At 41.8% G+C, this 27,992-nt stretch overlaps 1 protein-coding gene across 4 annotated transcripts; it reads left to right on the top strand.

Moving 5' to 3' along the window:
• The first annotated feature begins 428 nt into the window (after window positions 1-428).
• itsn2b (intersectin 2b) lies at window positions 429-27,992 on the top strand. 4 transcript variants are annotated; one of them, XM_062387307.1, is made up of 40 exons: window positions 429-653; window positions 6,587-6,662; window positions 8,142-8,234; window positions 8,401-8,464; window positions 8,594-8,802; window positions 8,999-9,244; window positions 9,684-9,786; window positions 9,956-10,092; window positions 11,036-11,099; window positions 11,674-11,811; window positions 11,927-12,015; window positions 12,598-12,860; window positions 12,970-13,119; window positions 13,247-13,387; window positions 13,570-13,657; window positions 13,853-13,992; window positions 14,950-15,110; window positions 15,235-16,052; window positions 16,146-16,267; window positions 16,371-16,646; window positions 16,780-16,973; window positions 18,047-18,102; window positions 18,477-18,643; window positions 18,733-18,763; window positions 18,870-18,991; window positions 19,229-19,325; window positions 19,442-19,636; window positions 22,573-22,694; window positions 22,842-22,948; window positions 23,081-23,264; window positions 23,410-23,508; window positions 23,627-23,710; window positions 23,815-23,898; window positions 24,001-24,063; window positions 24,201-24,350; window positions 24,524-24,642; window positions 24,740-24,822; window positions 24,920-25,003; window positions 25,479-25,652; window positions 25,893-27,992. In XM_062387307.1, the coding sequence occupies exons 2-40, from the start codon at window positions 6,656-6,658 to the stop codon at window positions 26,039-26,041; spliced, it is 5,673 nt and encodes a 1,890-aa protein (XP_062243291.1). In that variant the 5' UTR covers window positions 429-653; window positions 6,587-6,655; the 3' UTR covers window positions 26,042-27,992. The 4 variants fall into 4 exon arrangements, with proteins under 4 accessions (XP_062243291.1, XP_062243285.1, XP_062243276.1 ...); XM_062387301.1 differs by having other exon boundaries at window positions 16,777-16,973; XM_062387292.1 differs by having other exon boundaries at window positions 9,944-10,092.

The following is a 27,992-nucleotide window of genomic DNA, read 5'->3' as shown; positions in this document are numbered from 1 at the left end:
ATGTGACGTGAAGCCGCCGCAGTGCACTGTGGGAGATGTAGTAAGCACATACGGGATTACAAAATGATATAGAACAATCTAATAGTGAAATTAAGCATTATATTTATATGGTAGTTAACTGTTATATTGACCGCATGATTTATCAGCCATGTCATTCTTATTGTGACCAGCCGTTTTCACACTTTAATATTCAGGAGGCATGTCAGAGTTTAGGAACAGGACTACGTCGACGCATGAACAGCACGACGCAGGGATCTTGAAATATTGCAGGACCTCAAATTTTAAATGTGTTTGGTGTTATACTTTCTTCTTCACTCGTCTCCCTCCATCACACTCGCCCTCGCTGCTTCCTCTCCGGCTCTCCCACCTCCTCCTCCTCCTCCTGCTCCTCCCTCCCGGTGGAAGGGGAGACGTTAAACAGCCACACATCACTCGCCGTCAGCCATGTTGTTGGTGTGACACTCGGAGCTGTCAGCAACAGGTCCTCGGAACAGCAGCGCCGCGAAACTTCGGCATTTCTCCAGCGTTTACTCCTCTTTTCGGATACCGAGCCTCCGCTCTGGGTCTGGAGAACCTCCCGGAAGTGTCGGGTTGTAAGTTTAGAGCCCTGTAAAGTTCAGAAGCGGTGGTTTTTATGGGCCGTGGTCTCAGAGGTAAGCAAACTGTCCATCTAAGCAAGCGAGTTTGATGTTGTTATGCTAATGTTTCTGTGGCTAGTTTGACACGCGTTATTTAAAGTACGTGTTGTTTTTCTCTGTTTACGTTTGTTTACGTGATCAACTTTAATTCAGGAATATAAAAACTAAGTGCTGAGCAGAGGGGAGCTGGTGCTCCTGTCCTGATCTGGGATAAGGTTAGCTAGCTAAGTTATGACTTCATTGGGTGTTACTTTTAGGATCGATGGCCAGATGTGGGGTCTTTGGGTTCTTGTTTGTTGGTGTTTGTGGGAGGCTGATTTGCTGGAAAGTCTTCTCAGTTCCCTCTCGGTTCAAACGAGTTGAGCAGGTTGCAGGCAGGTCTCAGGCTGCTGACAAGTGATCAGGGAATGTTACTCTATCAGTTTGTCTAACCGGCAGACAGAGCGAGGTGTGAGGGGGACTGTGGTCCTCAATACAGCTGCAGTGCTCCATCACGTCTTTGTCAATGTAAATGTTTGTCCCATAAAAACAGCTGACAACAAACCCAGAACACAAGCATCATTTTCAATACCAGTGACTGTAAGAAACCCCCCATCACAGAGCCATGTAGAAATCCACACCATCCATTCTGTTTGCCAGTGTTTGGTAGTTGTACATTTCTTTTCACAAATTATGACCTCTGCGAAAATTCATCCACAGCAGTTTTTGGATTTTTCGGTGTTTTCATATGGTAACCGAAATACCCACCGCTTAGGCCCAATAGTCTCCTTAAATGTAAGATGCACCAAATTTCACTCCCTTATAAACTTTTTTTTCATCAGGTCATCACTATGCGAACACAAATATCCAACAAAACGTGCACACAGTCAAGATTCCTCATACCGTGAAAGACTTTTGGTTCTTACTTCCTTCCTTTTATGTCTAAATATCTTTCTGTCATTTTATTACTAAACAGTGGCTTAATATTTCAGTAGAGTCTTAACAAGGGACACTGGCTTTCACTTGGTCCACATGGTTTTGACATCTATGTCTGCAAATGTCTATATGCTAAGAGTCCTCAAAGCACCACCCTCAATTTCGTTATTATTACACTATAAACATGATCAATAAAGGCTATCAAAAGCTTTAGTGCCACTTGAGATCATCACTACTGTTTTACATGCCAATGCTTGGAGCAGCATTTGTGACATTACATAAACATAGGCAACGTCTGGACAAGCCCAACACTGAGCCGACAGTGTGATGCAGCAGCTGTAAGGTTTATCAAGCCCTTTGACTCATCCATTTTAAAACACTCCTCAACAACACTCCTTAAATCTACAGCCATGACACTGATGAAACAAAATGCACATACATTATATCCACAGTGCACCAGTAATGCGCCAGTTTGACTCTGAAACTGTTTACTAGTCCTGTCAAATCTTGATATATTTCTCTAGTGCTGCCATACCATGATATATTTAAAAATCAGGGTGGGTCAAAGTGACTAAAGGAGGGAGAGGCATGCCTTGCCTCTTAAGAAAGCAAAACACTGCATTGCAAACAGCATGAATCAAAATCCAATTTGACACACTCCAAAAAGGTCTGAGCAGCTCTTTCTAAATGTGTGAATGCCACTGGTGGATAAGGCTTTATGGCGATGTGGGTGGATGTGCTGTGCTGAAATATCACTTAAAGAAGGCCGCAAGACTGAAGACTCAGCGTGATGGTGGGAGTGAGTGGAAAAGACAGACTTAAATAATATTGCAGAAGAGAGGGGGTAGGCTGATAGAGGAGATGGGTAGTCAAAGGAAAAAGAAAGGAGGATGGGTAATATTACTGTATAAAAAAAACATGCACACAGAGGGGGAGAGCTACTAGGGCAGAAACAGAATTGTGGATGGAGTTGATGCCACTGGTGTTAGGTCAGCAAGCGAGGCAGCTGAAAATCAATCATTTCTTAGAACAAGAGGTGGCACTTGTGCAAAGTGGTAATGAGGCCAGGCCAGGGTCACCCAACTGGCAGGGTATAGATTGAGGGGCAGGAGGACAAACATGATGTATAAGCAATGACACATGGAGAGACAGAGAGAGAGTGTGGAAGATATAGACATCAGCAAATGAGGAAAGGGAGGGATCAAGAGAGGAGAAAAGGTTCATTGTAAAAACATCAACATCTCCTTTCGTCAGTCTCATTCATCTCTGTCTGTTTCTCCATTGTGTTATTTATTACCTTCTGTCCATGAAGAGTAGAAGCTACATGGCAGTGGGGAGGCCTCACAAAAGGTCCGGACTAAATAGATAATAAGGGATAAACATGCAGACATGTGCGCTCTGAGTGAGAAGGAGACAGCTTGTCACACATGGTTCAATGCTTGCAGTGAAGCAGGTAAGGTCAGGGACAGTCAGGCTATTTATCCAACAGTCCTCAGTGTTGTATGTACTAACTGACAGACAATGAAGTCCCATATTCGATTTGGACAAAAGTTAAACTGAAACAGGTGGTTTGGTATTAAGTCACCACTGTACAGTCAGCCACTTATAATCCACAATGGTGGAAGAAGTAAACTTATCCCCAATTACCCTCTCATTACTTATTACTTAAAAAAAAAATTAAAAGGCATTTGAACATGTAACACAATTCTTGCAAAATACATGGTAATTGTAACTTTTTTTTGTTCTGAAGATGTGAAAACTGCTTGGTTGATAGTTTCATAGTTAGTTCATAGTTGTATCATTGGTGAAGTAGAAAATGAAGTCAGTTTTTTGGGCTAGGTGGAGCCCTGCTCGCTGACATTCACCCCGATTCTACCGAATCATAAATACTGAGCATGCTGTATTCATTTTGCAGCTCAAGGCCTCTACTGAGACAGAGACCACTTGTTTGTGTTCATGTGTATGTTGAGGGAAGAATCTGACAGGATTTGCATGAGCTTTGCAAAGCTAATGCTGCCACTGAAGTCTGTCCCCGCCCTGGTCAGTCAGTTGGCCAATCAGCCGTCCTTTCGGGAGAAGCTCAATCCATGTGTCACTGTCACTATGGAAATACTAAACCTTAAAGCCAATCATTTATCTCTGTGCTATATCTCATGTATTCATTATAACTCATACAGTGTAGCAGAGGTTACACAACCTGAATAAAGCCTCACTAGAGGGAATAAATCACATTTGCATATGCACTACCCCAGTTAATAAAGTGCATGTACAAAGGGGAACAGGCGGGATTAAAAAGAAGGTAGAAAGTGGAGATGGAAAGAATTGTAAAAGACACTGGAGGAAAGAGAGACTTGATCCAGGAGGAGAGAGAGAGAGTGACAGATGGCAGGCACTAGATTATTGGCTCTGCCTTGCTCTTCTCTGCCCCCCTGAGAGCAGCAACCAGGTCATTTAAAAAAAACACCACACTCTTCTACTGTTAGCCTTGCCCACTCATTTCTAATCCCTTTATCTAATTTGAATACAAATTCATATCAGTAGACAAAGTCAGCATTCATGAATTTTGCATCTTAAAAAAATCACTCCTTAATCTGTAATTCTCACACTACCTCTAACCTGAGCTCTGAAGCCATTATATTCTTCTGGGACATCAAAGCTGTCCCGCCACCGAAATCAATGATCACTTCCTGATTCCTGTTGTGTGAGCGAATGCTTGTGGCTGTGGGTTACTGGGCAGGAAGTGTTGTGCAGAACGATTGGAATTTCTCTCCTCCTTTTCCTCCTCCGACCTCATCATGTGATTCTGACTGGCTGATGGAAGATAATAACGGAGGAAGCAGGTGTTGGGCAGCACTGTAATGAAGTGAATATGAAAGTATTTGTTTCCACAAGAATTGTTTACCTTTAGGCAAATTAATTTATAATATCAGTTTTGTATTGAATGTGAGTTTTAGCTGCTTTCAGACCTGCACTGACCTCGAGACATTTTCTGCAAATGTTCGAGCCAGTTGCTCCCAGAATCTTTCCTGACGACCCTCTTGTAAAATGTCTGGAAAGGAGTTAGCACGTTTGTCCAGAGATAACCCTGCTAGCATGCGATGGTCACAAGAAAAAATAAAGCAAATGCAAATATCAGGATGAGAATGGTGAATACACATAGAAGATGTGAACTTGGAAAGCATTGCTTTTACCAAGCAGGAACAAAGGAACTTCTATCCTTGCTCTAATTATATTCACTCATAACTTTATCACTGAAAACCTTGTAAGTATGGATCCTCCTTCGGCCTAGAACTGGTTTGTGCAATAGTTGCCCGGTTTCCACACTTGTGCAAGACTCAACAAGAACAGGTTTCAAACATGATGTAACGTATGTTGAAAAAGCCATGATCCTGTGTGACAGAGAGACAGCAAGGACACTTTTCAGATTTTAGATTTGGTTATTTCTCTACAACTTTGAACCAGACTGAAATCTCTTTACAGAAGATTGTGTACAGATTGTCAAGATCCCCAGAGGATTAATCTTAACAACTAAGATGAAATCTCCTCAAACACCACAAGATAAAATGTAAATTTTGGTTTATGACCAAATATATGCAAAATGTTGACACTCCCTTTAGCCTCACGTGTACCAAAATACTAAACTAACATGGTGAACAGGCTCTAGCATTTGTACTCGCAGGACTAAGTATTACCTCACAGCTAACATGGCTATAGCCTCTGAGGGCTCCATTTTAACAATCACAGTGCACGACACGTGTATTCAGGGGTGTGTCCAAATCCACTTTTGCTAGTTAAAATGGAACATGGTTCAAAGAGTTGATTATCCTCTTGATTAATGAGATAATGCGTTCTGGGCGTAACATGCGGTAAAAGAATGATAATTCCATATCCCATTCATTTAAATGCTAGGCGTGCTCTCACATTGTCAGATTGCTATTATTATTGTGTACAGGTGTATTTAAATCATTGCACATATGTTGTGTGCACCTGCCTGCATTTTACTATTTTGATAATGTGACCTTAAAGTAGTGTAATACTGCGACACTGACTTCAGAGCAGGTTTGGGTTAGTCAAAAGTGTAATTTCCTTCTGCAGCTTCAACATGACAAAGACCACACCTCTTTACAAGACCAACAGAGCATTGAGTGCTCAGATGGTGGGCGGAAAAATGTCATCTGTGTCGGCCTGAAACCAGCAAAGACCCTTGTGTTGTGGATGACACCACTTTGCGCTATGTGTAAGATAGGTCTTTTAGTCATTTAGTAGTTACAGCGAATAAATGACAACATAAAGTACTTTAACAAACTTTTTTTTAGGTGACCCATTTTAGATAATTGTTGGGGATTTTGTTTTTGTCACAAATTATTAAAATTTCAAATCACAATGCTAATAGGATGTTCAGACACATGGTGCATTATAGTCTTGATCTGCAGATGATCACTCAATGTGCCTCCTTTCTATGATAACCAGTTGATAATGGTGTTTACAATTTGCTGAAGGATAAAACATTTTGCAAGGGCTGCAAAGGAAACTTGGGCAGCTGCATTAAAACTGATGTTTGCTAAACACTGACACATTCTGTGCCTGCTGGAGCTTGAGACGAATCGAAACCAACGTAGTACTGAACAGACAAAATGACAGTTAGTGTGAATGTCCTCGTATGAAAATTTCAGCTGAGCCTGTGCAGTATGTGTTGCACTGATCTCTGGCCACTACAGAGCCAGTGTGGATGCTATTGGAACAAGTCCCAGAGGTTTAAAAGGTTTGGGACGTGGCCAGAGAGCTACTGACTGAAGAGAACAGGAAGAGCCCTGTTGGACTGCTGACTGACCACAATCTCCCCCTCTCTCACACACGCGCACACTCTCTCTCTCTCTCTCTCTCTCTCTCTCTCTCTCTCTCTCCCCCCCCCAAGTCTCTCTTTCTGTCTCTTACTCTCTTTTTTCCCCCCTCACCCCTCTCTCAGTGCCAGCGCTGTCCTGTGTGAGCTGCAGTATTGACTGATGACTGCACTGTGACTGTGTGTTTTGCAGATGGCTGCAAGCAGTAGCTGAGATTGCCACCGGGAGTTCCCCCTCTGTCTGTCTCTGCCACCTGCAAAAATGAATGGTAAGACCACTGCAGTTTCTGTGTGTGTGTGTGTTAGGGCTGCACGATATTAGGAAAACATAACATAACATTGTAGAATATCGCAATGACGATATGACTTGCGATATATAAACATAAACAGTCTCTGGCTAGTGTTTCTGTCATTCGTGCTGTGCACTGCGTCAACCACTTCAAATGGAGCGTGACATCTCTTCAAGCCCTCCATACATTGACTAAGTTTACAAAGTGTGTGTGTGTGTGTGGAAAAGAGCGATCGGCTGATGAATACACGCTCTCTGCTGCTCTGAAAAAAGATTTAACTCATTAAGAAAAGTCTTGATCATTATGTGATGATCAATGTTGATATCATGGCATCATTTCAAACTAATCAACATTTAAACTGTAGAGAGTATGAGACGTCAGCTGAGAGAGAGCGAGAGAACCGTGGCGTCAGTTTGTGTGTGTGCATTACTATGTATTGTTTTAGATCCTGGAGAACTGCCAAAGCCAAACGTGTGCCTGTCTGAGTAATAGTTTCCAGTTAAATGCAAATTTTGCTACACTTGCATCTGCCTGTATATTCACTGTTGTACTAATTATCTCTTATTGTGTGCATTAGTGAGGATTTAATCACTCCCTCGCCATGGTCCCTCTCTTGGACTGCTTATTTTGAATGCAGTCTATGCTTGTGCGGTCTTTATGAAGTTGGTTCATTTATTTCCATATTTTGGCGGCAGCTTTGTTTATGGTATCAGGACAAAAGGGTACATAGAAAGGGATAACTCGAGAGATAAGATGAATAAGAAACTGGTTCATAATGAAACTGTGGTGCGATTATGGTGCGTCGCCACAGTCCAGGTAATTAATAGGAAACAAGGGATGTAGTGATACAACTATTTACTGTATCTGCTGATGTGACTGTGGATGTGTAGTCAGCCTTGACTCTGTAAATAGTAGTTAATGTGTGATTGTGTCCTGCTCTCCTGTCGGAACAAAGTGAAAGCACCGCACGCAGCACCAAGTTTCATTTTCACTTGGTCAATATCAGTGCTTTTAATCATTAAAGCTGTGTGTGTGTGCACGTGCATTGGTGCGTGTGTGTCCAAGGTATTGGTCCTGTGGTTAAAGGCATAGCTCACCCAAAAAAATGTATGTCTACTCACCACTATGCCGATGGAGTGTGGGGGGATGAAGTGTTTGAGTCCACAAAACACTTTTGGAGTTTCAGTGGTAAACAGTGCTGCAGCCAAATCCAATACAATTGAAGTAACTGGGGGACCACTCAACACTTCACCCAGCCCTGCATTGGCATAGTGGTGAATATATAATGAAATTAAGCAAGCCCTTTAAGCTGCAAGTCATAAAATGATTCTACATTTTTGTTTGTAAACTTGCTTCTTTGAGCAGATTGCCTTGATATTAATACAATTTCAGTGGCTGTTTTTTCTACAGCTGATGCTTTAGATTTATCAGTACCTATGACTTCTCTTTCCTCTCTAGGTGGTCCAAGCATATGGGCAGTCACTCCTGGGGAGAGGGACAAACATGATCAGAAGTTTGACACCCTCTCCCCAACAATGGGCTACGTCTCAGGTACTAACAAAAACACACATATAGACTGTTGGTGCATCATGGCCACAGTAAATGCCCTGCCAGTGCATTAACATGAGACATCCCTGTTTAAACCAAAGAGATCCACTTATGCCACAAATATGAGTCATGTAAATACAGAACTTCTACTCTTTGTGTCTTTTTGTAGGGGAGCAGGCAAGGAAGTTTTTCCTCCAGTCAGGGCTACCTGCTTCAGTTTTGGCTGAGATATGGTGAGAAACACAAGCGGTTACACATTCACATTTTTAGAATGACGGATATTCTGGGAATATTCACTGAAATCTTTTGTTTGGATAGATTAACACTGTTTCCTCACTCTCTGTATTCTATCTGTCTGCCAGGTCTTTGGCTGATATGAACAAAGATGGAAAGATGGACAGGTTGGAGTTTTCCATCGCTATGAAGCTCGTAAAGCTAAAACTCCAGGGCACGACGCTCCCCACATCACTGCCAGTCATCATGAAGCAGCCCCCATTACCTGTTCTCAGCCTCAATAACCCCTCCTCATCCATGACCAACCCCGCCTCATCCATGACCAACCCCGCCTATGGTACAGTATTACAGAGTATATATGAATGTTGGGTAGTTAAGAAACCAAATGCTTTTTAAAATGATCTACAATGTGAAAATGAGTTTCACAATTACGTCTCATTTGGGGATTTTCAGCTGTTGATTGACTAATCTAATGCGTGTAAATCCATATTGACCACTGTGACATCCAATGCCTGTACCTGTTTGTGTCCTAGGTATTGGTTCGATGTCAAACATGTCCATGAGACCTGGAACAAACCTTAGCATGTTAACTCCTCTCTCCTTGGCAACCCCTGGATTCTCACCTTTGACACCAATGACAGGCCTCACCCCTTTGGTTCCTATGGCAACAGGCCTGAGCCCTCTCATAGGCTCCACCAACACCAGACCCCTGTTGCCCACCATGGGAAATGGCACCATGGGAATTCTCCATCCAATGCCAACTGGACCTTTGGCAACTGGTACACATGATTCTCATTTCTATCTCTCCATATATTTCCTTTCCTCTTTATATCTCTGCTATTGTGTATCTGTCACTACTCTGAAAGAAAAGTCATCCGGATCCTGTGCAGTATGATTGAATACATCCATCTGTCTCCTAAATATTGCTTGCTTCATGTTTCTACTGAGGAGGAATGCCCTGCTCTGATAATATATATTATACATGTTTACAGCAGAGTGCCAACAACTAAATATTGATCATGACAATGTAACCACAGGGAGTGCATGACAATATTACTGAGCCTCTGCAGGGCTCCTTTACCTTCTCTGAAAACATGGCAAAAGTATAAATCTTTGGAAGGAATATGTCATAATTGACTTTAGGTGGTAGGTCCTAAAAATGTTGCAAAGAACTGTTTAATGATTGCAATTGATAAATGCTTGTGCTTTGTGTTTTAGGTCTTCCTCTATCTCTGTCCAACTACTCCTCTCCACTAGGAATGTCCTCTTCTCCTGCTGGTATAAACAAGGCCTCATCACTGCTGGACCTGGGATCTAGCAGGTAAAACACACACACTCGCACACACTTGTACAGAAATTTGAAAGAGCTATGAATCCTGAATAAAATCGGCATCTTGTTCTCTTTTTTAATGAATGCAAACGCACAAATTCTTTCCTGTAGTTTGTTTTACTTTGTTTGTATTTTTATTTTGTCACAGTTTGTCCTTCAGCTCCGCTTCCTCATCCCCCTCTGTGATGTCACCCATGGCTGCTGGTCCCAGTGACTGGGCCGTGCCACATGCCTCTAGACTTAAATACAGACAGCAGTTCAACGGTCTGGATAAACAGATGACTGGACACCTCACTGGTACGGGATGTGTGTGCGCGCAGTGTGTGTCTGTGGAGTGTGTATGTGCACACTGTATGTGCACAGACCCAAACTATGCGTGAAATGCAGGCGTGGACGTTCAAGAACAGTCGCTGATTATTTCATAATGGAAGCGTCCCTCTTGGAAGTGTACACTGTGTCTACACCAGCTGCGGGTGTGTTCAGACACAGGGTCAGTTTTTTCAACACACACAAGTATGTAGTTGGCTTTTCGTTCTCATACTGCAAGCCTCGCTGGACCTGTTCCCTCTTGCATGATATAACTTATGACGTTCACTATTGACTAAATAGTAGCACTTAAATGGCACTTACTTATACACTTCGTAGTTTTGCTTTATTTTGAAGAAATTGTACTTTCTTGATTCTTCTCGGTCTGGGTCCGTACCCTCGTTGTTGAATGCACTTATTGTATGTTGCTTTGGATAAAACCGTCCGCTAAATGAAATGTTATGTAATGTCTAATGTGATGTGCTGGACCACATTATATACGGTCCAGCACATTAAATAAGTGATATGAAAGACTATTTATATTAGTTTTTGGAGCTCTCAGCCAAATGTATTTGTAGATGATTGGATACAGCTCAATAGTCCTCAAACTAGTTGATCAAGAGCTGTCTGCTAAATTAACATAATGGTGACTGTTCAAGCTGCCACAGTCCCGCATTCATCATCTTTCCATTTATTTTCCCCCTTAACCTTTAGCTTACAAAACACAGTCAAAACATCTGGTAACCTGAACCCAGTTTGTGATGAAGACTGCTCTCTTGGTACACCTGCCACATTTTTACATTGAGTTAATTGGTACAAACCTCACCAGTGCTGACACACACCCTTGTCCTCTGCATAGTCTTTGGTTTTACTCCACCCCACCCACACATCTGTGCTCTACATATGCTCTGACATTTGTCCCTTTTGTTGGCAGGTCAGCAGGTGAGAGGTGCCATGGCAACCACGATGCTGACTCAGACACAGCTGGCCTCCATCTGGTAAGTGTGGGCGTGTGTGTGTGTTTGTGAGTGTGTCTTATAAAGAACAATGTTTATAATTTAGTCAATTCTTATTATAAACTTCTAGGAAATACAGTTTCTGTAAATGAGAACTCTTCATGTGTAATATTTGCTATGAAATCTTAATGGCATCATCTTAATCCATCAAAATAGATTAAGAATGAATCCCTAAAATCCACAGGTTCTAATGAAATAATCCGGTAATACAGTTCAAAGATAACCTCTCTGTGATCAACAGACAGTGCATGTGTGCTTTTATATAGTAAAGCTACATTTTTTGCTTCAGCTAATGATTTCTGCTCCTGACTACAGACCTGAGATCAGAATCCATAGGTAGTTTATAAGTAGAGATTGGTTGTTAACAATAACTAAACCAGTGCACATCCAACATAATTGACATGAAAACAACTGCTGACCACAGTCGTAAACATACTGACGATCTTGGTTGTATTTCAGTGCTAAATATTCCCACTAATAATGCCACTAATGTTAAAATACTTTACACACTTGTATGTAATTCAACAGTAAATTCTTTTTTCTAACCTTTGTTCAGGACTTTAGCAGATGTGGATAAGGATGGCAAGCTGAAGGCTGAGGAGTTTATTCTGGCAATGCATCTGGTTGACATGGCAAAGACCGGCCTACCACTGCCGCTCATACTACCAAGTGAGCTGGTGCCACCCTCACAGAGGTATGTGCCAACATATGACTCAATTCAAGAAGTGTGTTGAAATGACCTATTCAAAGTAACCGTTTTGAATGATGTCAATTTTGTTTATTCAAGCAAGTCATTTGAACTGTTGCAGGGTGGCGGTAAATGGATCCAGCTCTTCTCTCTATGCAGCTGTTACTGAGGACTTCGGCATCGAACCTCCACAGAAAGTCCAGAGCAACCGTCAGTACTCTTACGTCCACACTATCTCCATTACTAAGAACTAAGATATTGTGAGACTGAAATAAGATAATCACCACAGATCCCTCAGTGTAATCAATGGGTCATGGGTCTGTGGCTGCACCCTCTTTTTATTTTTGTACATCTAACATAAACTAAACATGCACACATTGTTGTTAAATACACCGTAGCAACTTTCAGCAGGCTTAACCACAACCAGTCGGAAGAATATATTTAATTATATTTAGTAAAGGGTCACACACTTTGTGGCTGGGTTTGTACACAGTCACAGCTTGATTTAAAGCATGTACTAGCTAATGTTGGGTTCATGGCTAAGGGCTATTTAGAAATCCCGGAGTCTCCAAAACCATAATAATTATATTAACCTGTATAATTATGGTAAGCTAGAAAGATTGTGTTTGTACCGGTTTGATTCACTTTCTGTTTAAACCCTTCAACATACCTTTCAGCCAAACAAACTGAAATAAGTTTTCTTAATTAAAAAAAATAAGTAAATTCTTGCTGATTTACACTTTAAAACAGAAATTACTGTCACCCATAAAACTTTAGTATCTATCTACCCAGTGTCATTTGAGGATAGATTCAAAGCCAACCAGGAGCGAGGGAACGCAGAACTGGAGAAAAGACGACTGGCGTTGCAGGAAGCCGAGAGGAGGGAGCTTGAGCGGCGTGCTCAAAAGGAGAGAGATGAGCGAGAAAAGAGAGAGCGGGAAGCCAGGGAGGTAGAGGAGAGGAGACGGAAAGAAGAGGAGAGAAGGTTGGAGCGACAGAAGGAGCTCGAGAGGCAGAAAGAAGAAGAGCGACTGAGGGAGATAGAAAGAAAGGAGGTAAGGAATTGTTTAGATACTCTCTGTACATGTAAAACGAATTGTAATCAGTTCACACTTTTGTGCAAATATATTAACTTAATATCTTTTGTGACTATGCTCACTCTAGGCTGCACAGCGGGAGCTTGAGCGACAGAGGAAGGAGGAGTGGGAGAGAAGGAAGCGAGGAGAGCTCCAGATAAAGAGGGAGCAGGAGCAGAATGATATCATCAGACTGAAAGCTAAGAAGAGGACTCTGGAGATGGAGCTGGAGGCTGTGGTGAGTGGTGAAGAGATAATTTATCAACTCTCATAGACGTACTCTCTTTTGTCCTGATGTCCTATCATCTCTCCCATCATTGAGTTTCTCTCATGTTCATCTGTCTTCCTGTCTCACTCTACCTCAGGGTAACAAGCATCGTCAGATCTCAGACCGGCTGCGTGACATTCATAATAAGAGTAAGCTTAAGAGGACGGAGTTGGATCTCACCAATCAAAGGAAAGACTCACGCCAACAGGACATTAACAGCATACAAAAACAGATAGAGGTGTGTGTGTTTGACTCATATTTTGCCAATGATTTCCTGACATTGTTTTATACTGACAAAGAAGCCTTAACAGTTTTATGTGTGTTTGATCTTTACTTTTTGAGAGAGTGTTCAGTGTCTTACCCCAAATATTTTCCTCAGACATATTTCTTGTTTCTTTTGATGCTTTTCCTCTTGTTCAGGAGTTCCAGAGGAAGTTGTCCCAGCTGACTCCGGAGCAGAAGAGACTCCAAGAGAAACTCAAAAACATGACTCTGAATAACCTGCCTGGTCAGTGCTGATAAATTAAAGTGAAAAGCTTAGCAACATCAGTACAAACACAGTAGTTACATATATATATATCATTGAAATTATGAAAATGAATGTTAATTTACAATATAGGCTTTTTATATTTAAGAAGTATCATTACACTGCTTTGCACTGGGAAGTTTCTGTCTTGTTTAACTGTAATAAATCTGTTTGTAGTGTCATCCGTGTCCACCATGAAGGTGTGCGTTTCTGAGAAAAAAGGGACATGTATGAAACTGCGAGATCATCTGCAAACTCTGGAGAAAGAGACTGCTGCCAAACTGGCTGAGATGGAACATTATAATAAAGATATGCAGGTAGGAATTACTCACAAGCATAGAATAGTTTAACTAGCAGAACATGACATCATTTCTAACAACACGTCAAATGAAGCACTGACACCAAGCCTGTTTGAACCAACGATGACATGGAGCATGTGTCAAGGTATGCAGGTATTTTAACGGTCACTGAAAGTATCTTAACTATGAGGAGTACATAAGATGAACATGATGGTATTGGTAATGTGTAGCTTTATTACAGAGCTGGTAGTTTAGACTTTTTTCCTGAACTGAACTTATAACATCTTTGTGTGTGTCCTTAACAGATTTTGCTATCGTTGTTTTAACCTATTGTTGCTGCCTTGCAAATAATGCCTTGTTTCTCTCCTACATTCATCCCTCTCCTTCATAACTCTTTCTTTCCTTCGGATTCTAATTTTATTCCTCTTTTATCTTTATCTTCTCTCCCTCTCGTCTGGACTTCTCTCCTTTCTTATCCATTGGAAATTTCCTGCTCATCTTTATGCTGGAACCTGTTCCTCTCTTCCCTTTCAACTGTCTCATATCCCAACTCCCCAACTTTACAGTATGTGGGATCTGAGGACTCTATGCTTCAGGCTGTCTTCTGTCTGCTGGCCTGCCTCCGTAACCTCTTCTACCTACTAAAGGTTTCAGCTTTAGGTCTCTTTGTTGTTCTCAGTCTTTTCTTTTTTTCTTTGACCTGCTCATATTTCTCAGCTCAAACACAACTCTTTTCCGTGCTGTTGTGGCTTCTCAAGTTCTCTCTTACAATTTGAACTGTCTTTTTTTCCTCCATCTCTCTTACATTGTCTCACTAAAATTAGCACATTTTTAGTTACCTTTGTGCTTGCTATGTGTTTGTCCATGCTTGTGTTTCTACCCTTCTGCCCCTTATATCTGTCTGGTACACTCATTTGTAAATTCAGCCACATATCTTTCGCTGGTAAAACTTTGCAAATTTTCTGTTAATGTCAGGAACTGAGAGAAAGCCAGATGAAGCAGCAGGTGTCATTAGAGAAACTACGGAGCGTCAAAGAGGACAAACGACGTGAGCTGATACGGAGGAAGGAGCAGGAGGAGGAGAGGAAACGTCAGGAGGAGGAGAGGAGGCGGAGGGAGGAGGAGGAAGCTCAAAGGTATTTTGCTTTAACACAGGTTTAGTTTTAAATTTTATAACAGAAACAAGTGTGAAAAAAACGTATATTTCATCTTGATGTACACATTTTGACAATATTGTCAATGTTTGCTTCCTACTCTCAGACGTATTAAGATGGAAAAGGAGCGTCAGTGGCAGGAGAAGCTGAAGAAGGATGAAGAGGAGCGTCAGAGGAGACTCCAGGAGGAGAAAGAGGCCAAACAGAGGGAGGAGGAGGAGAGGGAGAGACAGGCGTTGATCAGAGCTGCAAAAGACCAGGCCGAGCGAGAGTTCAGAGCAAAAGAAGAGGCAGAGCGCAAGAAACGAGAGGAGGAGAGAAGGAAAAGAGAAGATGAGGAGAGGAAGAAAAAAGAAGACGAGGAGCGTCAGAGGCAGGTGGAGAGACAGAGGCAGGAGGAGGAGAGGAGAAAGCTGGAGGAGGAAAGGAGAAAGCTTGAGGAAGAGCGGAGAAAACTAGAGGAAGAGCGGAGAAAAGAGGAGAAGAGAAGGAAAGATGAGGAGGAGCGGAAGAGGTTAGAGGCGGAAAGGAGAGATGAGGAGCGCAGGAGGGAAAGGGAGGAGGAGGAGAGGAGGAGACAGAGGGCGGCTGAGGCTGCTGTCCGAGATTCAGAGGAGAGGAAAAAGCTTGATGAGGAGGAGAGAAAGAGGAGAGAGGAGGAGGACAGGCGAAAGAGGGATGAAGAGAGGAGAAGGCTTCAGCAGGAGCAGCAGGAGGAGGAGAGGAGGAGGCGTGAGGAGGAAAGAAAGAGGGGGGATGAGGAGAGGAGTAGAAAGAAGGAGGAAGAGGAAAGGAGGAAAACCGAGGAGGATAGAAAGAGGAAGGAGGAGGCCTCTCGTCAGCAGCAGCAACCGAGTGGATCAGGGAAGCTGGATATTACGGAGAAATTGACAAATCTGCTGAGAGGACTGGAGGAGAGGAAAGGTGAGACACACACACATATCATAGAACTTATTTGTGGTCAAATGTAGTGTCTTCCTGTATTTAGTCACAAAACCACTTTTGATGTTGTTTCAGGTGGACAACCAAGGGCCACACATCACAGGAAATCAGCTGCTCTCACTTCCTTTAAAGCACTTTACTCTTTCACTGCACGAACCAACGAGGAGCTCAGCTTCAATGCAGATGATCTCATTGAGGTTAGAATGAAAGTTATGTCCTTAAAACACAAGTTAGAACTTTTTCCCTACCTCTTCCTCACTTTTTTCTCTTCTCTCATACGTGTCTGTCTCTGCTTGTCAGGTTGATGAGACGACAGAGCGGGAGGAGGGTTGGCTGTATGGCAGCAAACTAGGGAAGATGGGTTGGTTCCCAGAGAGCTACGTCGAGAGAGGGACCCCATCAAACGCTTCTAATAATACTGTTACTTCTCCTGCTGTTGCTGCTGCCCTTCCAACTAAAGTGCCGCTCCAGTCACAGCTTTCCAATGTGCTTGAGGCTGCCAAAGCAGCAGGCACCAAGTCTGCCTTCACACCAACACACTCTCCAAACCTTGCACCCTTGGAGACACAAGGACAGGTGAGAGGTTTACAGAGATTATACCACAGGAGCAGCTATGGTCATTTTTATTACCTTAATATGATTATTGTCTGCACACAATCACTTACAAATGTTCCCTGTGCTTTCTTTGTTCCTATGCTTCTCTTAGAAGGTGGTGGGAAACCTGCTCGCCCAGGCCCTGTGTTCTTGGACAGCAAAGACGGACAACCATCTGAACTTCAACAAGGACGATGTCATTCAGGTGCTGGAGCAGCAGGAGAACTGGTGGCTAGGAGAGCTGAAAGGGGAAAAGGGCTGGTTCCCGAAGACATACGTGACACTGGTGGGAGAAGAGGAGAGTTCCGAGTAAGTCTGTTTCTCCATTTGTTCGCATCTTACTTCTTCAGAAAACAAAGCACCAGAATTTTCACTAAAAGTATTTCATAAGTTAAATTGCAAGCCTTATCTATTTTGATCATTTCTTAGGGACTTGAAAAGGATAATAGAGGAAAACTTAAGCTTTCAAAGTAGTTATGGTTAGGGTTAGGGTTAGCTTGTGTGTGCCGAAATGACTGAATCTCAGTCATTTTTCATTCTTTTTTTGATTCAATTGGTAAACTTTCATAAACTAAGTACACATACATACCTGTGTTCTACTTTCCAAACCAACATACTGTTGTAGCTGTATGGAATCATCAAAACAAGCTCCAGTCACATGATTATGGGAATGTGTCTACAGGTGTGGTAATAATTCAAGTATGTCAGGTGTTCATTCCTAAAAAATTCCGTAGTTTGGACACCCCTGATCTAAATGAAGAGTATAACATCTACTTCCTGTTAACACTGACACACGCATGCCCAGTTTACTAGCCTGATCATGTGATTTGGAGTTTCATGTTAATGACATGGAGCTGCTTGTGTGGACGCAGATGGTTTTAGTTTTTTAACGCCATTTTAAAGCAAAGATGTGATAGTATGGATGTAGCCTCAGGCTGGAGTCTGAAGGTAAAGCTCTTAAATGTAGTGAATCATGCACATTCCAACCTTCAGCCCTGAGGTGTGAATAGAGACCACATAAAAAATAGTTCACCAGATGAAAGGCTCAGATATCAGGTAGCAGCATTGAGATCAACCCCTGCTCCTTCAGAACTGAATATAAGAAGTTATTCAGATATCTACTGATGAGGACTCTGGCAAAGTTGTAAAATCACATTCAATATTTACACGACCCAAGGAGAAAACCTGGACAAACTGATGTGTCCCTCAGATTCTCATTCTACTTCTCAGCCTTTTCTACTGCTGCAGTGGCAGGAACAGCCTCTTGATCCAAACACAGATGAGCACTTTAAGATGAAATGAGAATGTAAGAGGTGGATGTTCCAGGATGCTTAAAATGAATAAATATTCCAATGTAATGTTGTCTTTTTTTGTGTTTATAGCCTAAAGAGTTCCCCTCCTGATGCTACAGATTCCAGTGACAGTCTGCAGCCTGAAGGTGCACTAACATTTGTATTACCCTAATGCAGTTCAGTTGATATTTACATTCATAATTTACATATATGTTACTCTCATACAGTGTGGTGCTGTTGGCTATGGCATTTTATACTAGTTCCATCCTGACATTGAGTTGTCATACTAACATCTGTATTTCCTATTGAAATACATAAATTACATGTTTTTAATGAAATCCTTATTGTTAAGAGAAGGAAATTAGCCTTTTATAGTCTATTCTGAAAGAGCGTACAGCCTATAACCTCTTTATCTGTGTTGTTGAGTTTGAAATCTTCATTCTCCTTAATTCTCCAGTCAAGCTTCTAACTATAATGTTTTGAATTTTATCTTTTGCTCATGTGTTGTCTTCCTTTCCAGAATATTTGGCGTTGTACACCTATGAGTCTCCGGAGCCTGGTGATTTAACCTTTAAAGAAGGGGACATGATCCTGGTGAGCAAGAGAGACGGAGAGTGGTGGAGTGGCTCGATAGGCGACCGCATAGGCGTGTTCCCCAGCAACTACGTCAAACCCAAAGAGACCGATGTAAGAACTCATTGAACACACATGGGATAAGCTAATATATAATGTGGTTCTGTTGAAGTAATAAAATATTCACAATTGTACCATTTCAGACATCGAGCATCTCAGGAAAGAAGAAGCAAGGTAAATACATCTGCCAGTGACTCAAATACAAGAACGCAACTCTCCTTTTCACTTTTTTGGCGCAGTTTAAATGTAAAACTTGTTTATTATTTGTGTGTGTGCACAGAGATTGGCCAAGTGATCAAGGCCCACCCCTCTAGTAGCCCTGAGCAGCTAAATCTGGAAAACGGCCAGCTCGTCCTCGTCCTTGGGAAGAACACGACTGGCTGGTGGCTCGGAGAACTACAGGTCAGTGTTTGCTGCTGTTTACCTGTTTGTTTTGGTCTATAGTCCTGTGTAGGTGGTAACCACAGAGGGTAAGCCGCCAGCGGTGGCACCACATCAGCACAGCAGCCAGAAGCTCTTTTATCATAATTAGAGCAGTGGTTCCCAACCTTTTTGACGTGTGACCTTACTGAACTCAGCCAGTATCACTGCTTTCTGGTTAAAACCTCATTATCCGCATTTGTGTGTTTCTGACTCTAGGCCCGTGGCAAAAAGAGACAGAAGGGCTGGTTCCCTTCTTCTCACATCAAAATATTGGGATCCAACAGTGGAAAGTCCACACCAGCTCCCCAGCCAGGTAACACACACACCTTCTTTTACAAGTCTTGTAAAAGCCAGAGGTGAAGAGTCCACTACATTTAAAATTGTGATCTGATGAAATAATTTGTGAGTAAAACATTTCTCCTCCCTCAGTCTGTCAGGTGATTGCCATATATGACTACACCGCCGCCAACGGGGACGAAATGAGCTTCTCTAAAAGTCAACTGATCAACGTCATGGACAAGAGCAACCCTGATTGGTGGAAAGGAGAGATCAACGGGGTCACTGGCCTGTTCCCTACCAATTACGTTAAGATGACCACGGTGGACTGCGACCCCAGCCAGCAGTGTAGGAAAAACACTTAAAATCGTATAATGACTGTAGATAGAAGGAAATGTGCGTGTTGGTAACACAGAGACCTTCTGCTTCCATGTGACTAATTCTTTCTGTTCAACGATGCAATCCCCATCTGCCATCACTGATATTTTTTGTTCCATCCATCTCTTCATATTTTTATTCCTTCTTCTCACTGACTATCTCGCCTTTTTCCCTCCCCCTCACATCCCAACCTGTATTTCTCCCGTTCTCCCTGTCTCTCCATTCTCCTCTTTATCCTTCTAGGGTGGTAGAAAGTCCTCTTCCTCCTCCACCACCTCTTCTTCCTCTACTCCTCCTGACTTCAGAGAGACCCACTATTACACTCCTCTCTGAACGGGCAGTGTCTGGACTCCCTGTCGACTAACCTTTCCCTGTGCGTGCGTGCGTGCGAAGCTTAGAGAGTAAACTGGAAAGAAATGCAAACCAATCCTGAATGTGAATGAATCAGGACGTAACCAAATTTCTTATGACTCTCAGTCCATTTTTGTTTATCCTGTCATTGGTTAGAGCCTTGATGCCTTTTTTGATCATGAACAGAGAGAAAGAAACAAAAATGTGTCTGAATCGGAGGAATAGTGGGTCTCTCTGTGGCTTCTCCCTCATCTTTCCTTTCATTCCCCCTTGTAATACACTTATTTTTCTCCCTCCTTTCCTTCATGTGTATCTCTTGTCTTTCTCACTCTTTGTTTAATGCCTTAATTCCAGTCCAACTCTCTCCTTGGAACTTAGCTGACAGAGAGCCCACTATTGTTCAGACAATTTTTGCTGTTACTTTCTGGGCCTCTTTCTCTCATAGAGTTAGCACAAATAATGCACAAACCTTGAAGCCTGTTGTTAATTTGAGATAGACCACATTCATGCCCAAGACTCCTGCATTTATTTAAAATGCTTGAAGCAAGTCATGAAGCAAGTTTGCCCGCTATGTTCTTGAAATAAGTATTTTAAAATGAATATAATGAAACCAATTTTGATTTTGCACAAGATAAAGTTAGAAACTTGAGTTGACAGTCTGCTAAAATGTTAGGTTAGATTTAGCATTAAAAATCCTTCCCTTTATTTGACCTGTTGCCTTTAACCATTTTGCAGTGGACCTTTTGATTTTATGCCTTTTGAAAACCAGTTCAACTTTATCTAGACAGAAAATTTAGTATTTTTTCTATACTTAAAAGCCATATCTGGGTCAGCTGTCATCCCTAATGGGGACGGAAGTAGTTTTGAAGTGAGTCAACGACTGACCGACACAAGCTTTGCCTCCTGCAGTGATATGAGAAACTGCTGCTGCACCTTTAAATTAGCTGAACGCTGCTTTGCTGTTATGACTGTTTTGTCTGTGCCGAAAGTGAATGCACCTTGAAAAATAATTATTATAGGATATATTTCTTCAGGTCCTCAAGTAAACAATAATTATCTATGCAAGCGTCTCATCTGTGGATCTGTTACTCAGTCTGATAAATACTAAGGTAAAATCGCATCAATCAAATGAAAAATGATAAATACACTCTGATGAACACTATAAGTCAAACCAAACTGCTGCTAATGTGTTTGCACTGTTCTCTTTAATTTGAATTCTGAAGCTTTATCAGACCTCACTTGGATTTCAAGTGGAACAGTGTGAAGTTGCATTAAGAGTTAACAACAGCAAAGGCTGTTAGCACAACTGACTTGAGGGCGTATACATGAAAGACATTTATGGTACAAGATGGTGAAACTATTTTTGAAGATGTGCCTATTAATATATTTTCGGATTCTGAAATAAAACATTACAAATAAAGACTTCTTTGGGATCATAGAAGTGTTGCACTTTGTAAGGTCTTTGCTCAGGTGTGCGTGTGTGTGCGTGCGTGTGTGTGTATATTGTCAACACAATAAATGCGATTAAGATGAACAGATATATGTGAGACTCAGGATTAAGTCATTTTTTTCTTCATTAAAATTCGTCTGTCATCGGTTTCTTTTCATAAATTAGGACATTCCCTTATCCTTCGAGCAGCTTAACTCTTTGTGAGACTAAGTCTTAAATAATTGCAACTCAGAAAATTTAAATTTTGTTTCTCCTCTCCTTTTTCATTGGCTTTATAAAATTATAAGTTCTATCCCTTTAATATCGCCTTAAATGTTTAACTGTTGCAGCCTTAGATGTTTGACCTGGAAATCATTGTTTGGTCTTGTTTTAGGGACAGAAATTATAGAAAATACAAAGGAGAACGGTAACGTCCACTGAATGGGTGAGAAAGAAAGAATGAAGACGTCCCTCTTCCTGTTATGGTACAAACAGATTTGGTCCAGGAGACGTTTCTCTCTGACACCAGCAATTAGAAGATAACAGCACAGAAGGACAAAGAGACAAACAGGAGAGACGGAGGGAAAAAGACATTGAGAAAGACGGACAAGACTTTGTCGATATTTTAAATTGTGTGATTGTCTCAGACAGGTTCTGAGTCGTAGCAATGACTTTACAGAACAGATTTCACTTTTTAAACCTTTGGGGCAAGAGAGAGAGTGAGGGGGAAGGAGGAGAAGGGGAGGAAAGGGAAGGCTCAGTGAGCCAGAACCAGTCCGTTTCTACAGGACCTTCACAATGGTCTAATGGGCACCAGGTATCAGGTAAGTGTACGTGTGTTTGAGTGTGTGGTGATCTAGTGTTTCTTATTAATTTGTCCATTCCAGTTCTTCTTCTCCTTCCTTTTTTATTGTCTTCCTCCTTCTTTCTGAAAGTTCCTGTAATGACACATGAGAAGGTGCAGTAAGAAGAGTTAAAAGCAGCTTTTTAGTGTGAGTGAGTTCTCCGTGCCAGAGCCACCAGCAGGGGGCAGTAAATGGAGTGACGTGTTGCTGTGGTGAAAACTGTAGTTTTGTTACAGTTAATACAACCATCCGCCCTCTTGTGTGTTCTTCCTATCATGCAGGGTGTGCAGACCTGAACAGCCTGGACTCAATGAGCCCTCAGGAGAAGAAGAGACAGGGTTACATCCACGAGCTGATACAGACCGAGGAGAGATACGTGGAGGACTTGAACATAGTGCTGGAGGTGATGCACACACACACTCACACACTCACACGTACATACATGTTCCTCTGGGGAACTCGTGTGTCGACCAAATACAATTGTGTCTTCAAGTTCCCATGATCTCATACCTGACAGTGTGTTAACAATCTGTTATTTGTGTGTGTGTAGGTTTTCCAAAAGCCTATGTCAGAGTCAGGCCGGGTAAATGATGCAGAGATGTCCATGCTCTTTGTCAACTGGAAAGAACTGCTGGCCTGCAACACCAAACTTCTCAAGTAAGTGTCTCATGAACAAAGACGATGGGCTCTAGAAGGAGCACTCATTCTGATATAATGTTAAATGCAATGTTTTTTTCCGTTGAGTACAAACCTAGAGCTACATGTGTTTGTATATGTACATGTTTGCAGGGCTCTGCGTGTCCGTAAGAAGACGGGTGGGGACAACATGCCGGTGCAGATGATTGGAGATATACTGGCCGCGGAGCTGTCCCACATGCAGCCTTACATCCGTTTCTGCTCCTGCCAGATCAACGGAGCCACGCTGCTCCAGAATCGCACCGACAACGAGCCGGACTTCAAGACCTTCCTCAAGGTACGGAGGAGAAGAATTCACTTGCATGTAGTGTTTTAGAAGTGTCACACTTGACGATTTGAAATATCCTAATTCTCTTTTTGTCACAAGAAAGAAAAAACAAGAATCTGATATTATTCTCAATATTGTTTTTTATTCCCATCAGAAAATCGCCACAGACTACAGGTGTAAGGGAATGCCCCTGTCAAGCTTCCTGCTGAAACCCATGCAGAGGATCACACGCTACCCACTGCACATCAAAAATGTATGTCAACGTGGTCATGAGCGTGTTTGAGCTACTTGTTAAGTGGTTCAATTATTGGACCTACTTTGTGTGATGAGGGAAGATAAAAAGTGTAATTCAATTCTTGTGTGTGTTTTAGATCCTGGAGTGCACTGCAGAGGGCCATGCTGATCGAGATCCTCTGAGGGAGGCGCTGGAGCGAGCGGAGGAGCTCTGTCAACAGGTTCATTTCTTCACTTAAACACTCAGTCATCACTTTATTCTGGATGAAACATATTTTTCTGTTTATTTAAATGATGTTTGATGCTGAATGTTGAACTTCACCAGGTGAACGAGGGTGTTAGAGAGCAGGAGAACTCTGACAGACTGGAATGGATTCAGACTCATGTACAATGTGATGGTGCTGCAGAGGTATTAAACTCTATTAACTCAACTAGAACTAGCTTGATTAACTTAGACGTTAGTCCTAAAGATCAAAAATTTCATTGAATTGTTTCAACTTTTTTCCCACAGAACCTGGTCTTTAACTCTCTTACCAACTGTTTAGGCCCCAGGAAGTTACTCCACAGTGGTAAGGTGAGTAGAGCTCAAGTGTTTGCTGACCAGTTCATAATAGTACAGGAGTCATCACTGAGGGGAGAGGATTTACAAAAATAATGCTGTCAGGCTTGTGTTATTGTGATGTTGATGAACTTTGTGTGATGTCTTTCTAGATGTTTAAGGCAAAGAGCAACAAGGAGCTGTGGTCCTTCCTCTTCAATGACTTCCTGCTCCTGACGTATGCAGCGAAACAGTTCACCTCTTCTGGGCCCGATAAACTGTTCAGCAACAAGAACAATGCACAGCTCAAGATGTACAAACCGGTAAGACGCAAACACACACACACACACACACACTGACACGCACACACACAGTGGTAATGTGATGTGAGACTTCATATTTTCATTATTCACATCTGTATAAAGCATTTCCATGTTATTACGTGTGTTTATATATTTCGATGTATGACATTTTGTTGTCTTTGTGTTTCCTGCAGCCTGTGCTGTTAAATGAAGTTCTGGTGAAGCTTCCTGATCCTTCCAGTGACGAGCCCATTTTCCACATCTCACACATTGATAGAGTCTACATCCTCAGGACTGACAACATCAATGAAAGGTATATGCTTACACACAAACTTATATACTGTATATCTACACACACAGACAGAAGTAGTGTGTCTGTGGGTGTATTTACGCTGTGTTTGTGCTGTCAGGACGGCGTGGGTTCAGAAGATCAAGGCTGCGTCTGAAGAGTTTATTGAGACGGAGAAGAGAAAAAGGGAAAAAGCTTATCAAGGTTTGTGGAGACTTGCATAGTTTTACTGATGCCAACACATATGATGATATCTCAGACTAATGTGTGTGTGTGTGTGCGTGTGTGTTTGTGTTTGCAGCCCGGTCTGTGAAGACAAGTGGAATCGGCAGACTCCTCGTGACCATCTTAGAAGCCACTGAGCTCAAGGCCGGAAAACCAAACGGTGAGTTGTGTGAGTTGTGTGAGGCCTCTCTCTGCAGTTATTCTTTTTTCCATAATGCAGAATCTTTATTTATGCTGTCTTTGTTTATGTATATTTTCTGTCTTGAGGTTATTTTTTCACTTGTGGCTGCTTGTCAGGTTGTTTTGTTTTATTGTTATTAGTTAACGCAAAAACTGCCAGACTAAGTTTTTTCAATTTTCACTACTTTTTCAGGAAACAAGGCTCATAACTTGGTTATTTTCAGTGTTTAGGACTGTGTTTTATGACACATTAATTACATAGGTATAAAAGAACTAGACAACCATGTGTAGGATTGTTGGGGCTTGATGGGCGTATGCACTCAACTGTTTTCTTTCCTCTTTGCTGTTGCTCTCCTCGTCATTCTTTCTTTTTCTCTCCTCCTTTCTCCAATTTCTTAACCCACTATCAAAATCCTTCTCCCCGCCCCTCATCCTGTCTCCTGTCCCTCCTCCAGGTAAAAGTAACCCTTACTGTGAAGTGACCATGGGAGCTCAGATCTTCACGTCGAGGACGCTGACCGACACGCTGAACCCCAAGTGGAACTTCAACTGTCAGTTTCACATCAGAGATATTTACCAGGACGTCCTCTGCATCACCGTCTTTGAAAGAGACCAGTTTTCACCTGATGGTCAGTTACCTGCTATATGTTCTCCCAGCTGCCAGATTAAATTGTAATAGACTTGTTAAAATAACCAGAAAAGGCTAAATTTGACAAATCTGTGTAGTAGTTATGTCATAGGTGCACTTTAAAAATAGCTCTGTAAATGTATTTTTTACCCAATATTTATTCATTTTCATCTGAGCATTATTGTCCAAATTTAGTTCTTCAAAACAAACATGAACTTGGATTTTTCTTTTCTTGTACCAGTTTTCCTGGGTCGGACGGAGGTTCCCGTAGCAACCATTAAAAAGGAGTTGGAGAACAAGGGACCAGTGACGCGACGTCTCCTGCTGCACGAGGTTCCCACTGGGGAAGTGTGGGTCCGCCTCGACCTGCAGCTCTTCAGCGGCAAATAGTCGCATGTAGACTGAACTGAAATAAGAAACCATGTCTTCTATCAAGACGTCCGCATGAGGAGAACATACCAAAATAAGAAAAGCTGCTTTTTTGTCACATACACAAGTCTGATAGTTCCTGCATCGACCAACACACCCCTGAAAACTGTGTTTCACACAGAGGCCTTAATATTTGAATATAGACCAGCACTAATAATAATAATAATACCTCTTCTTATATTGTTTGAGTCTTCCAATAGGAATTAGAGCTTTATAATTATCGCTTAAGGATGACGTCAGATGGAAAGGGAAGCTCAGTCAGTGCAGGAGTTTGCACCTTTGTGATATTTACACTTAAAAAGAACTAAAGCCTGTTTTCTCAGACAGTGGAGACAGGATGTCATGAAGCTTGCTCTGTGTCCTCAACTGTAATGATTTATAATATCAGAGGAAGTTAAAGAGCAATTAACAAAGCAATAAATATAAAGGTTCCTCGTCTCTACTCTAGAATCACCTAGCTCGATTTATTATTTTTAAGTCACTGACACAGTTTACCAATTTCGTTAAAGTAGCTAGTGTTTCTCTTGACTTTCAGGATCACTTTTATCATCACTGACTGTTAGCTGTCTGGTCTCAGTGGCATTAAGGGCATCATCACCAGCAGATGGCAGCATAAAAATACATTGGATAAAGTGACAATGAAGATTTTTGTCAGTGGCTCTGATCTGGAGTCAGTTTACCACTGTAAACAGAAGATCTCAGGATGTGTTGTTCTGGGATGAGTCACTGTAACCATTTGTTTTGTTTGTGTGATTGTGTGTGTGGTGTAACAGCATAGAGATGCTTGACAAATGGCTGAGGGCTCTTGACATGCTGCAGCTTTTGGAGTTGATTCTTAACTTTGGGCCGTTTGTCATATGTGAACTTAAATCTTTTAATCTCACTGGGATGATCATGTCTTTTGGATAGATGTTTTTTTTCTTTGCTTTTACTTCAGCTAAAGCCAAATTAATTATCCAAGTATGTGTGTAAAGTAATCTAGATGGAGGGAGGAATAATAAGCTGTAATGATTTTTTTTTTCACCTCAACTCCTCCACCTCTTCTTTCTTTACTTTTCTGTTTAGAGGATTTTTAGGGATGTCTGTGTTTTGAGGTGACGCAGACTGGCGGATTATGTTCGTCAGCACTAATGAACAGTATTTGCTCTCTTGTATTTTCGTTCTTTTCATTTTGACCCTGCTAAATTCACTTTCCACTCTCAACACCCTCCTGCAGAAACATCCACCATTGAGACCATACAAGGATATGATGTGTAGAAGCTGTATAATTATGTTGTTGGTTGACTTTTTTGGTGTCTTCTGATTTCTTTTTGCTCTCTTGCTCTTTGCATCCTGTTTATTTTCCCACTCTGAGCGCCTGCTGGTGCTCTGAATATTAACGAGGAAGTGTCGTATTTATTTCTTAATTTATGCATGTGTGACTATACAAAGGTTTGGAACAGCTCTGTGTTCTGTGTCATCTTGGACCAGTTGGTATCCACCGGGTTTGTTTGACCAGGTGTGACAGCAGATATTAGAAATGTTCATCTGCGGTTGAGTTTTACTGTACGTAGACTAGGTCACTAGTCTTTTTGTCAGCCCTGCTGTTTCCTGCTCTCATTCTGTTCATTTGTCTCATTCAATCAACAAATCTGTTTTTTAATCTTGAATTGCTGTTGATATTTTCTGTTTGAGGATAATGTGCAAAGAGACTGGTCTACCTTCTTAGTGTGTGTAGGAGTGTTTTAAGTTTGTCTTTGCTTTTTATTTTCCGCAGCCTTCTGCATTGACTGCTGCTGTGCTAACTGAGTTTTTGGCCTGTCGAACTCAGGCTGGAGTCTGTCACCTGCTGTTTGTACTCACTTTGGCCTCTGTGGCACTCTCTTTATTCAGGGTTTCTTAAGTCAAATTAAAGGCATTAAAAGTGAACAAA

The sequence above is a fragment of the Platichthys flesus genome, chromosome 1, assembly GCF_949316205.1.
Source record: "Platichthys flesus chromosome 1, fPlaFle2.1, whole genome shotgun sequence".
Lineage (NCBI taxonomy): Eukaryota > Metazoa > Chordata > Actinopteri > Pleuronectiformes > Pleuronectidae > Platichthys > Platichthys flesus.
The sequence above is the reverse complement of the archived record's forward strand: the minus strand, read 5'-3'. Positions and strand labels throughout refer to the sequence as shown.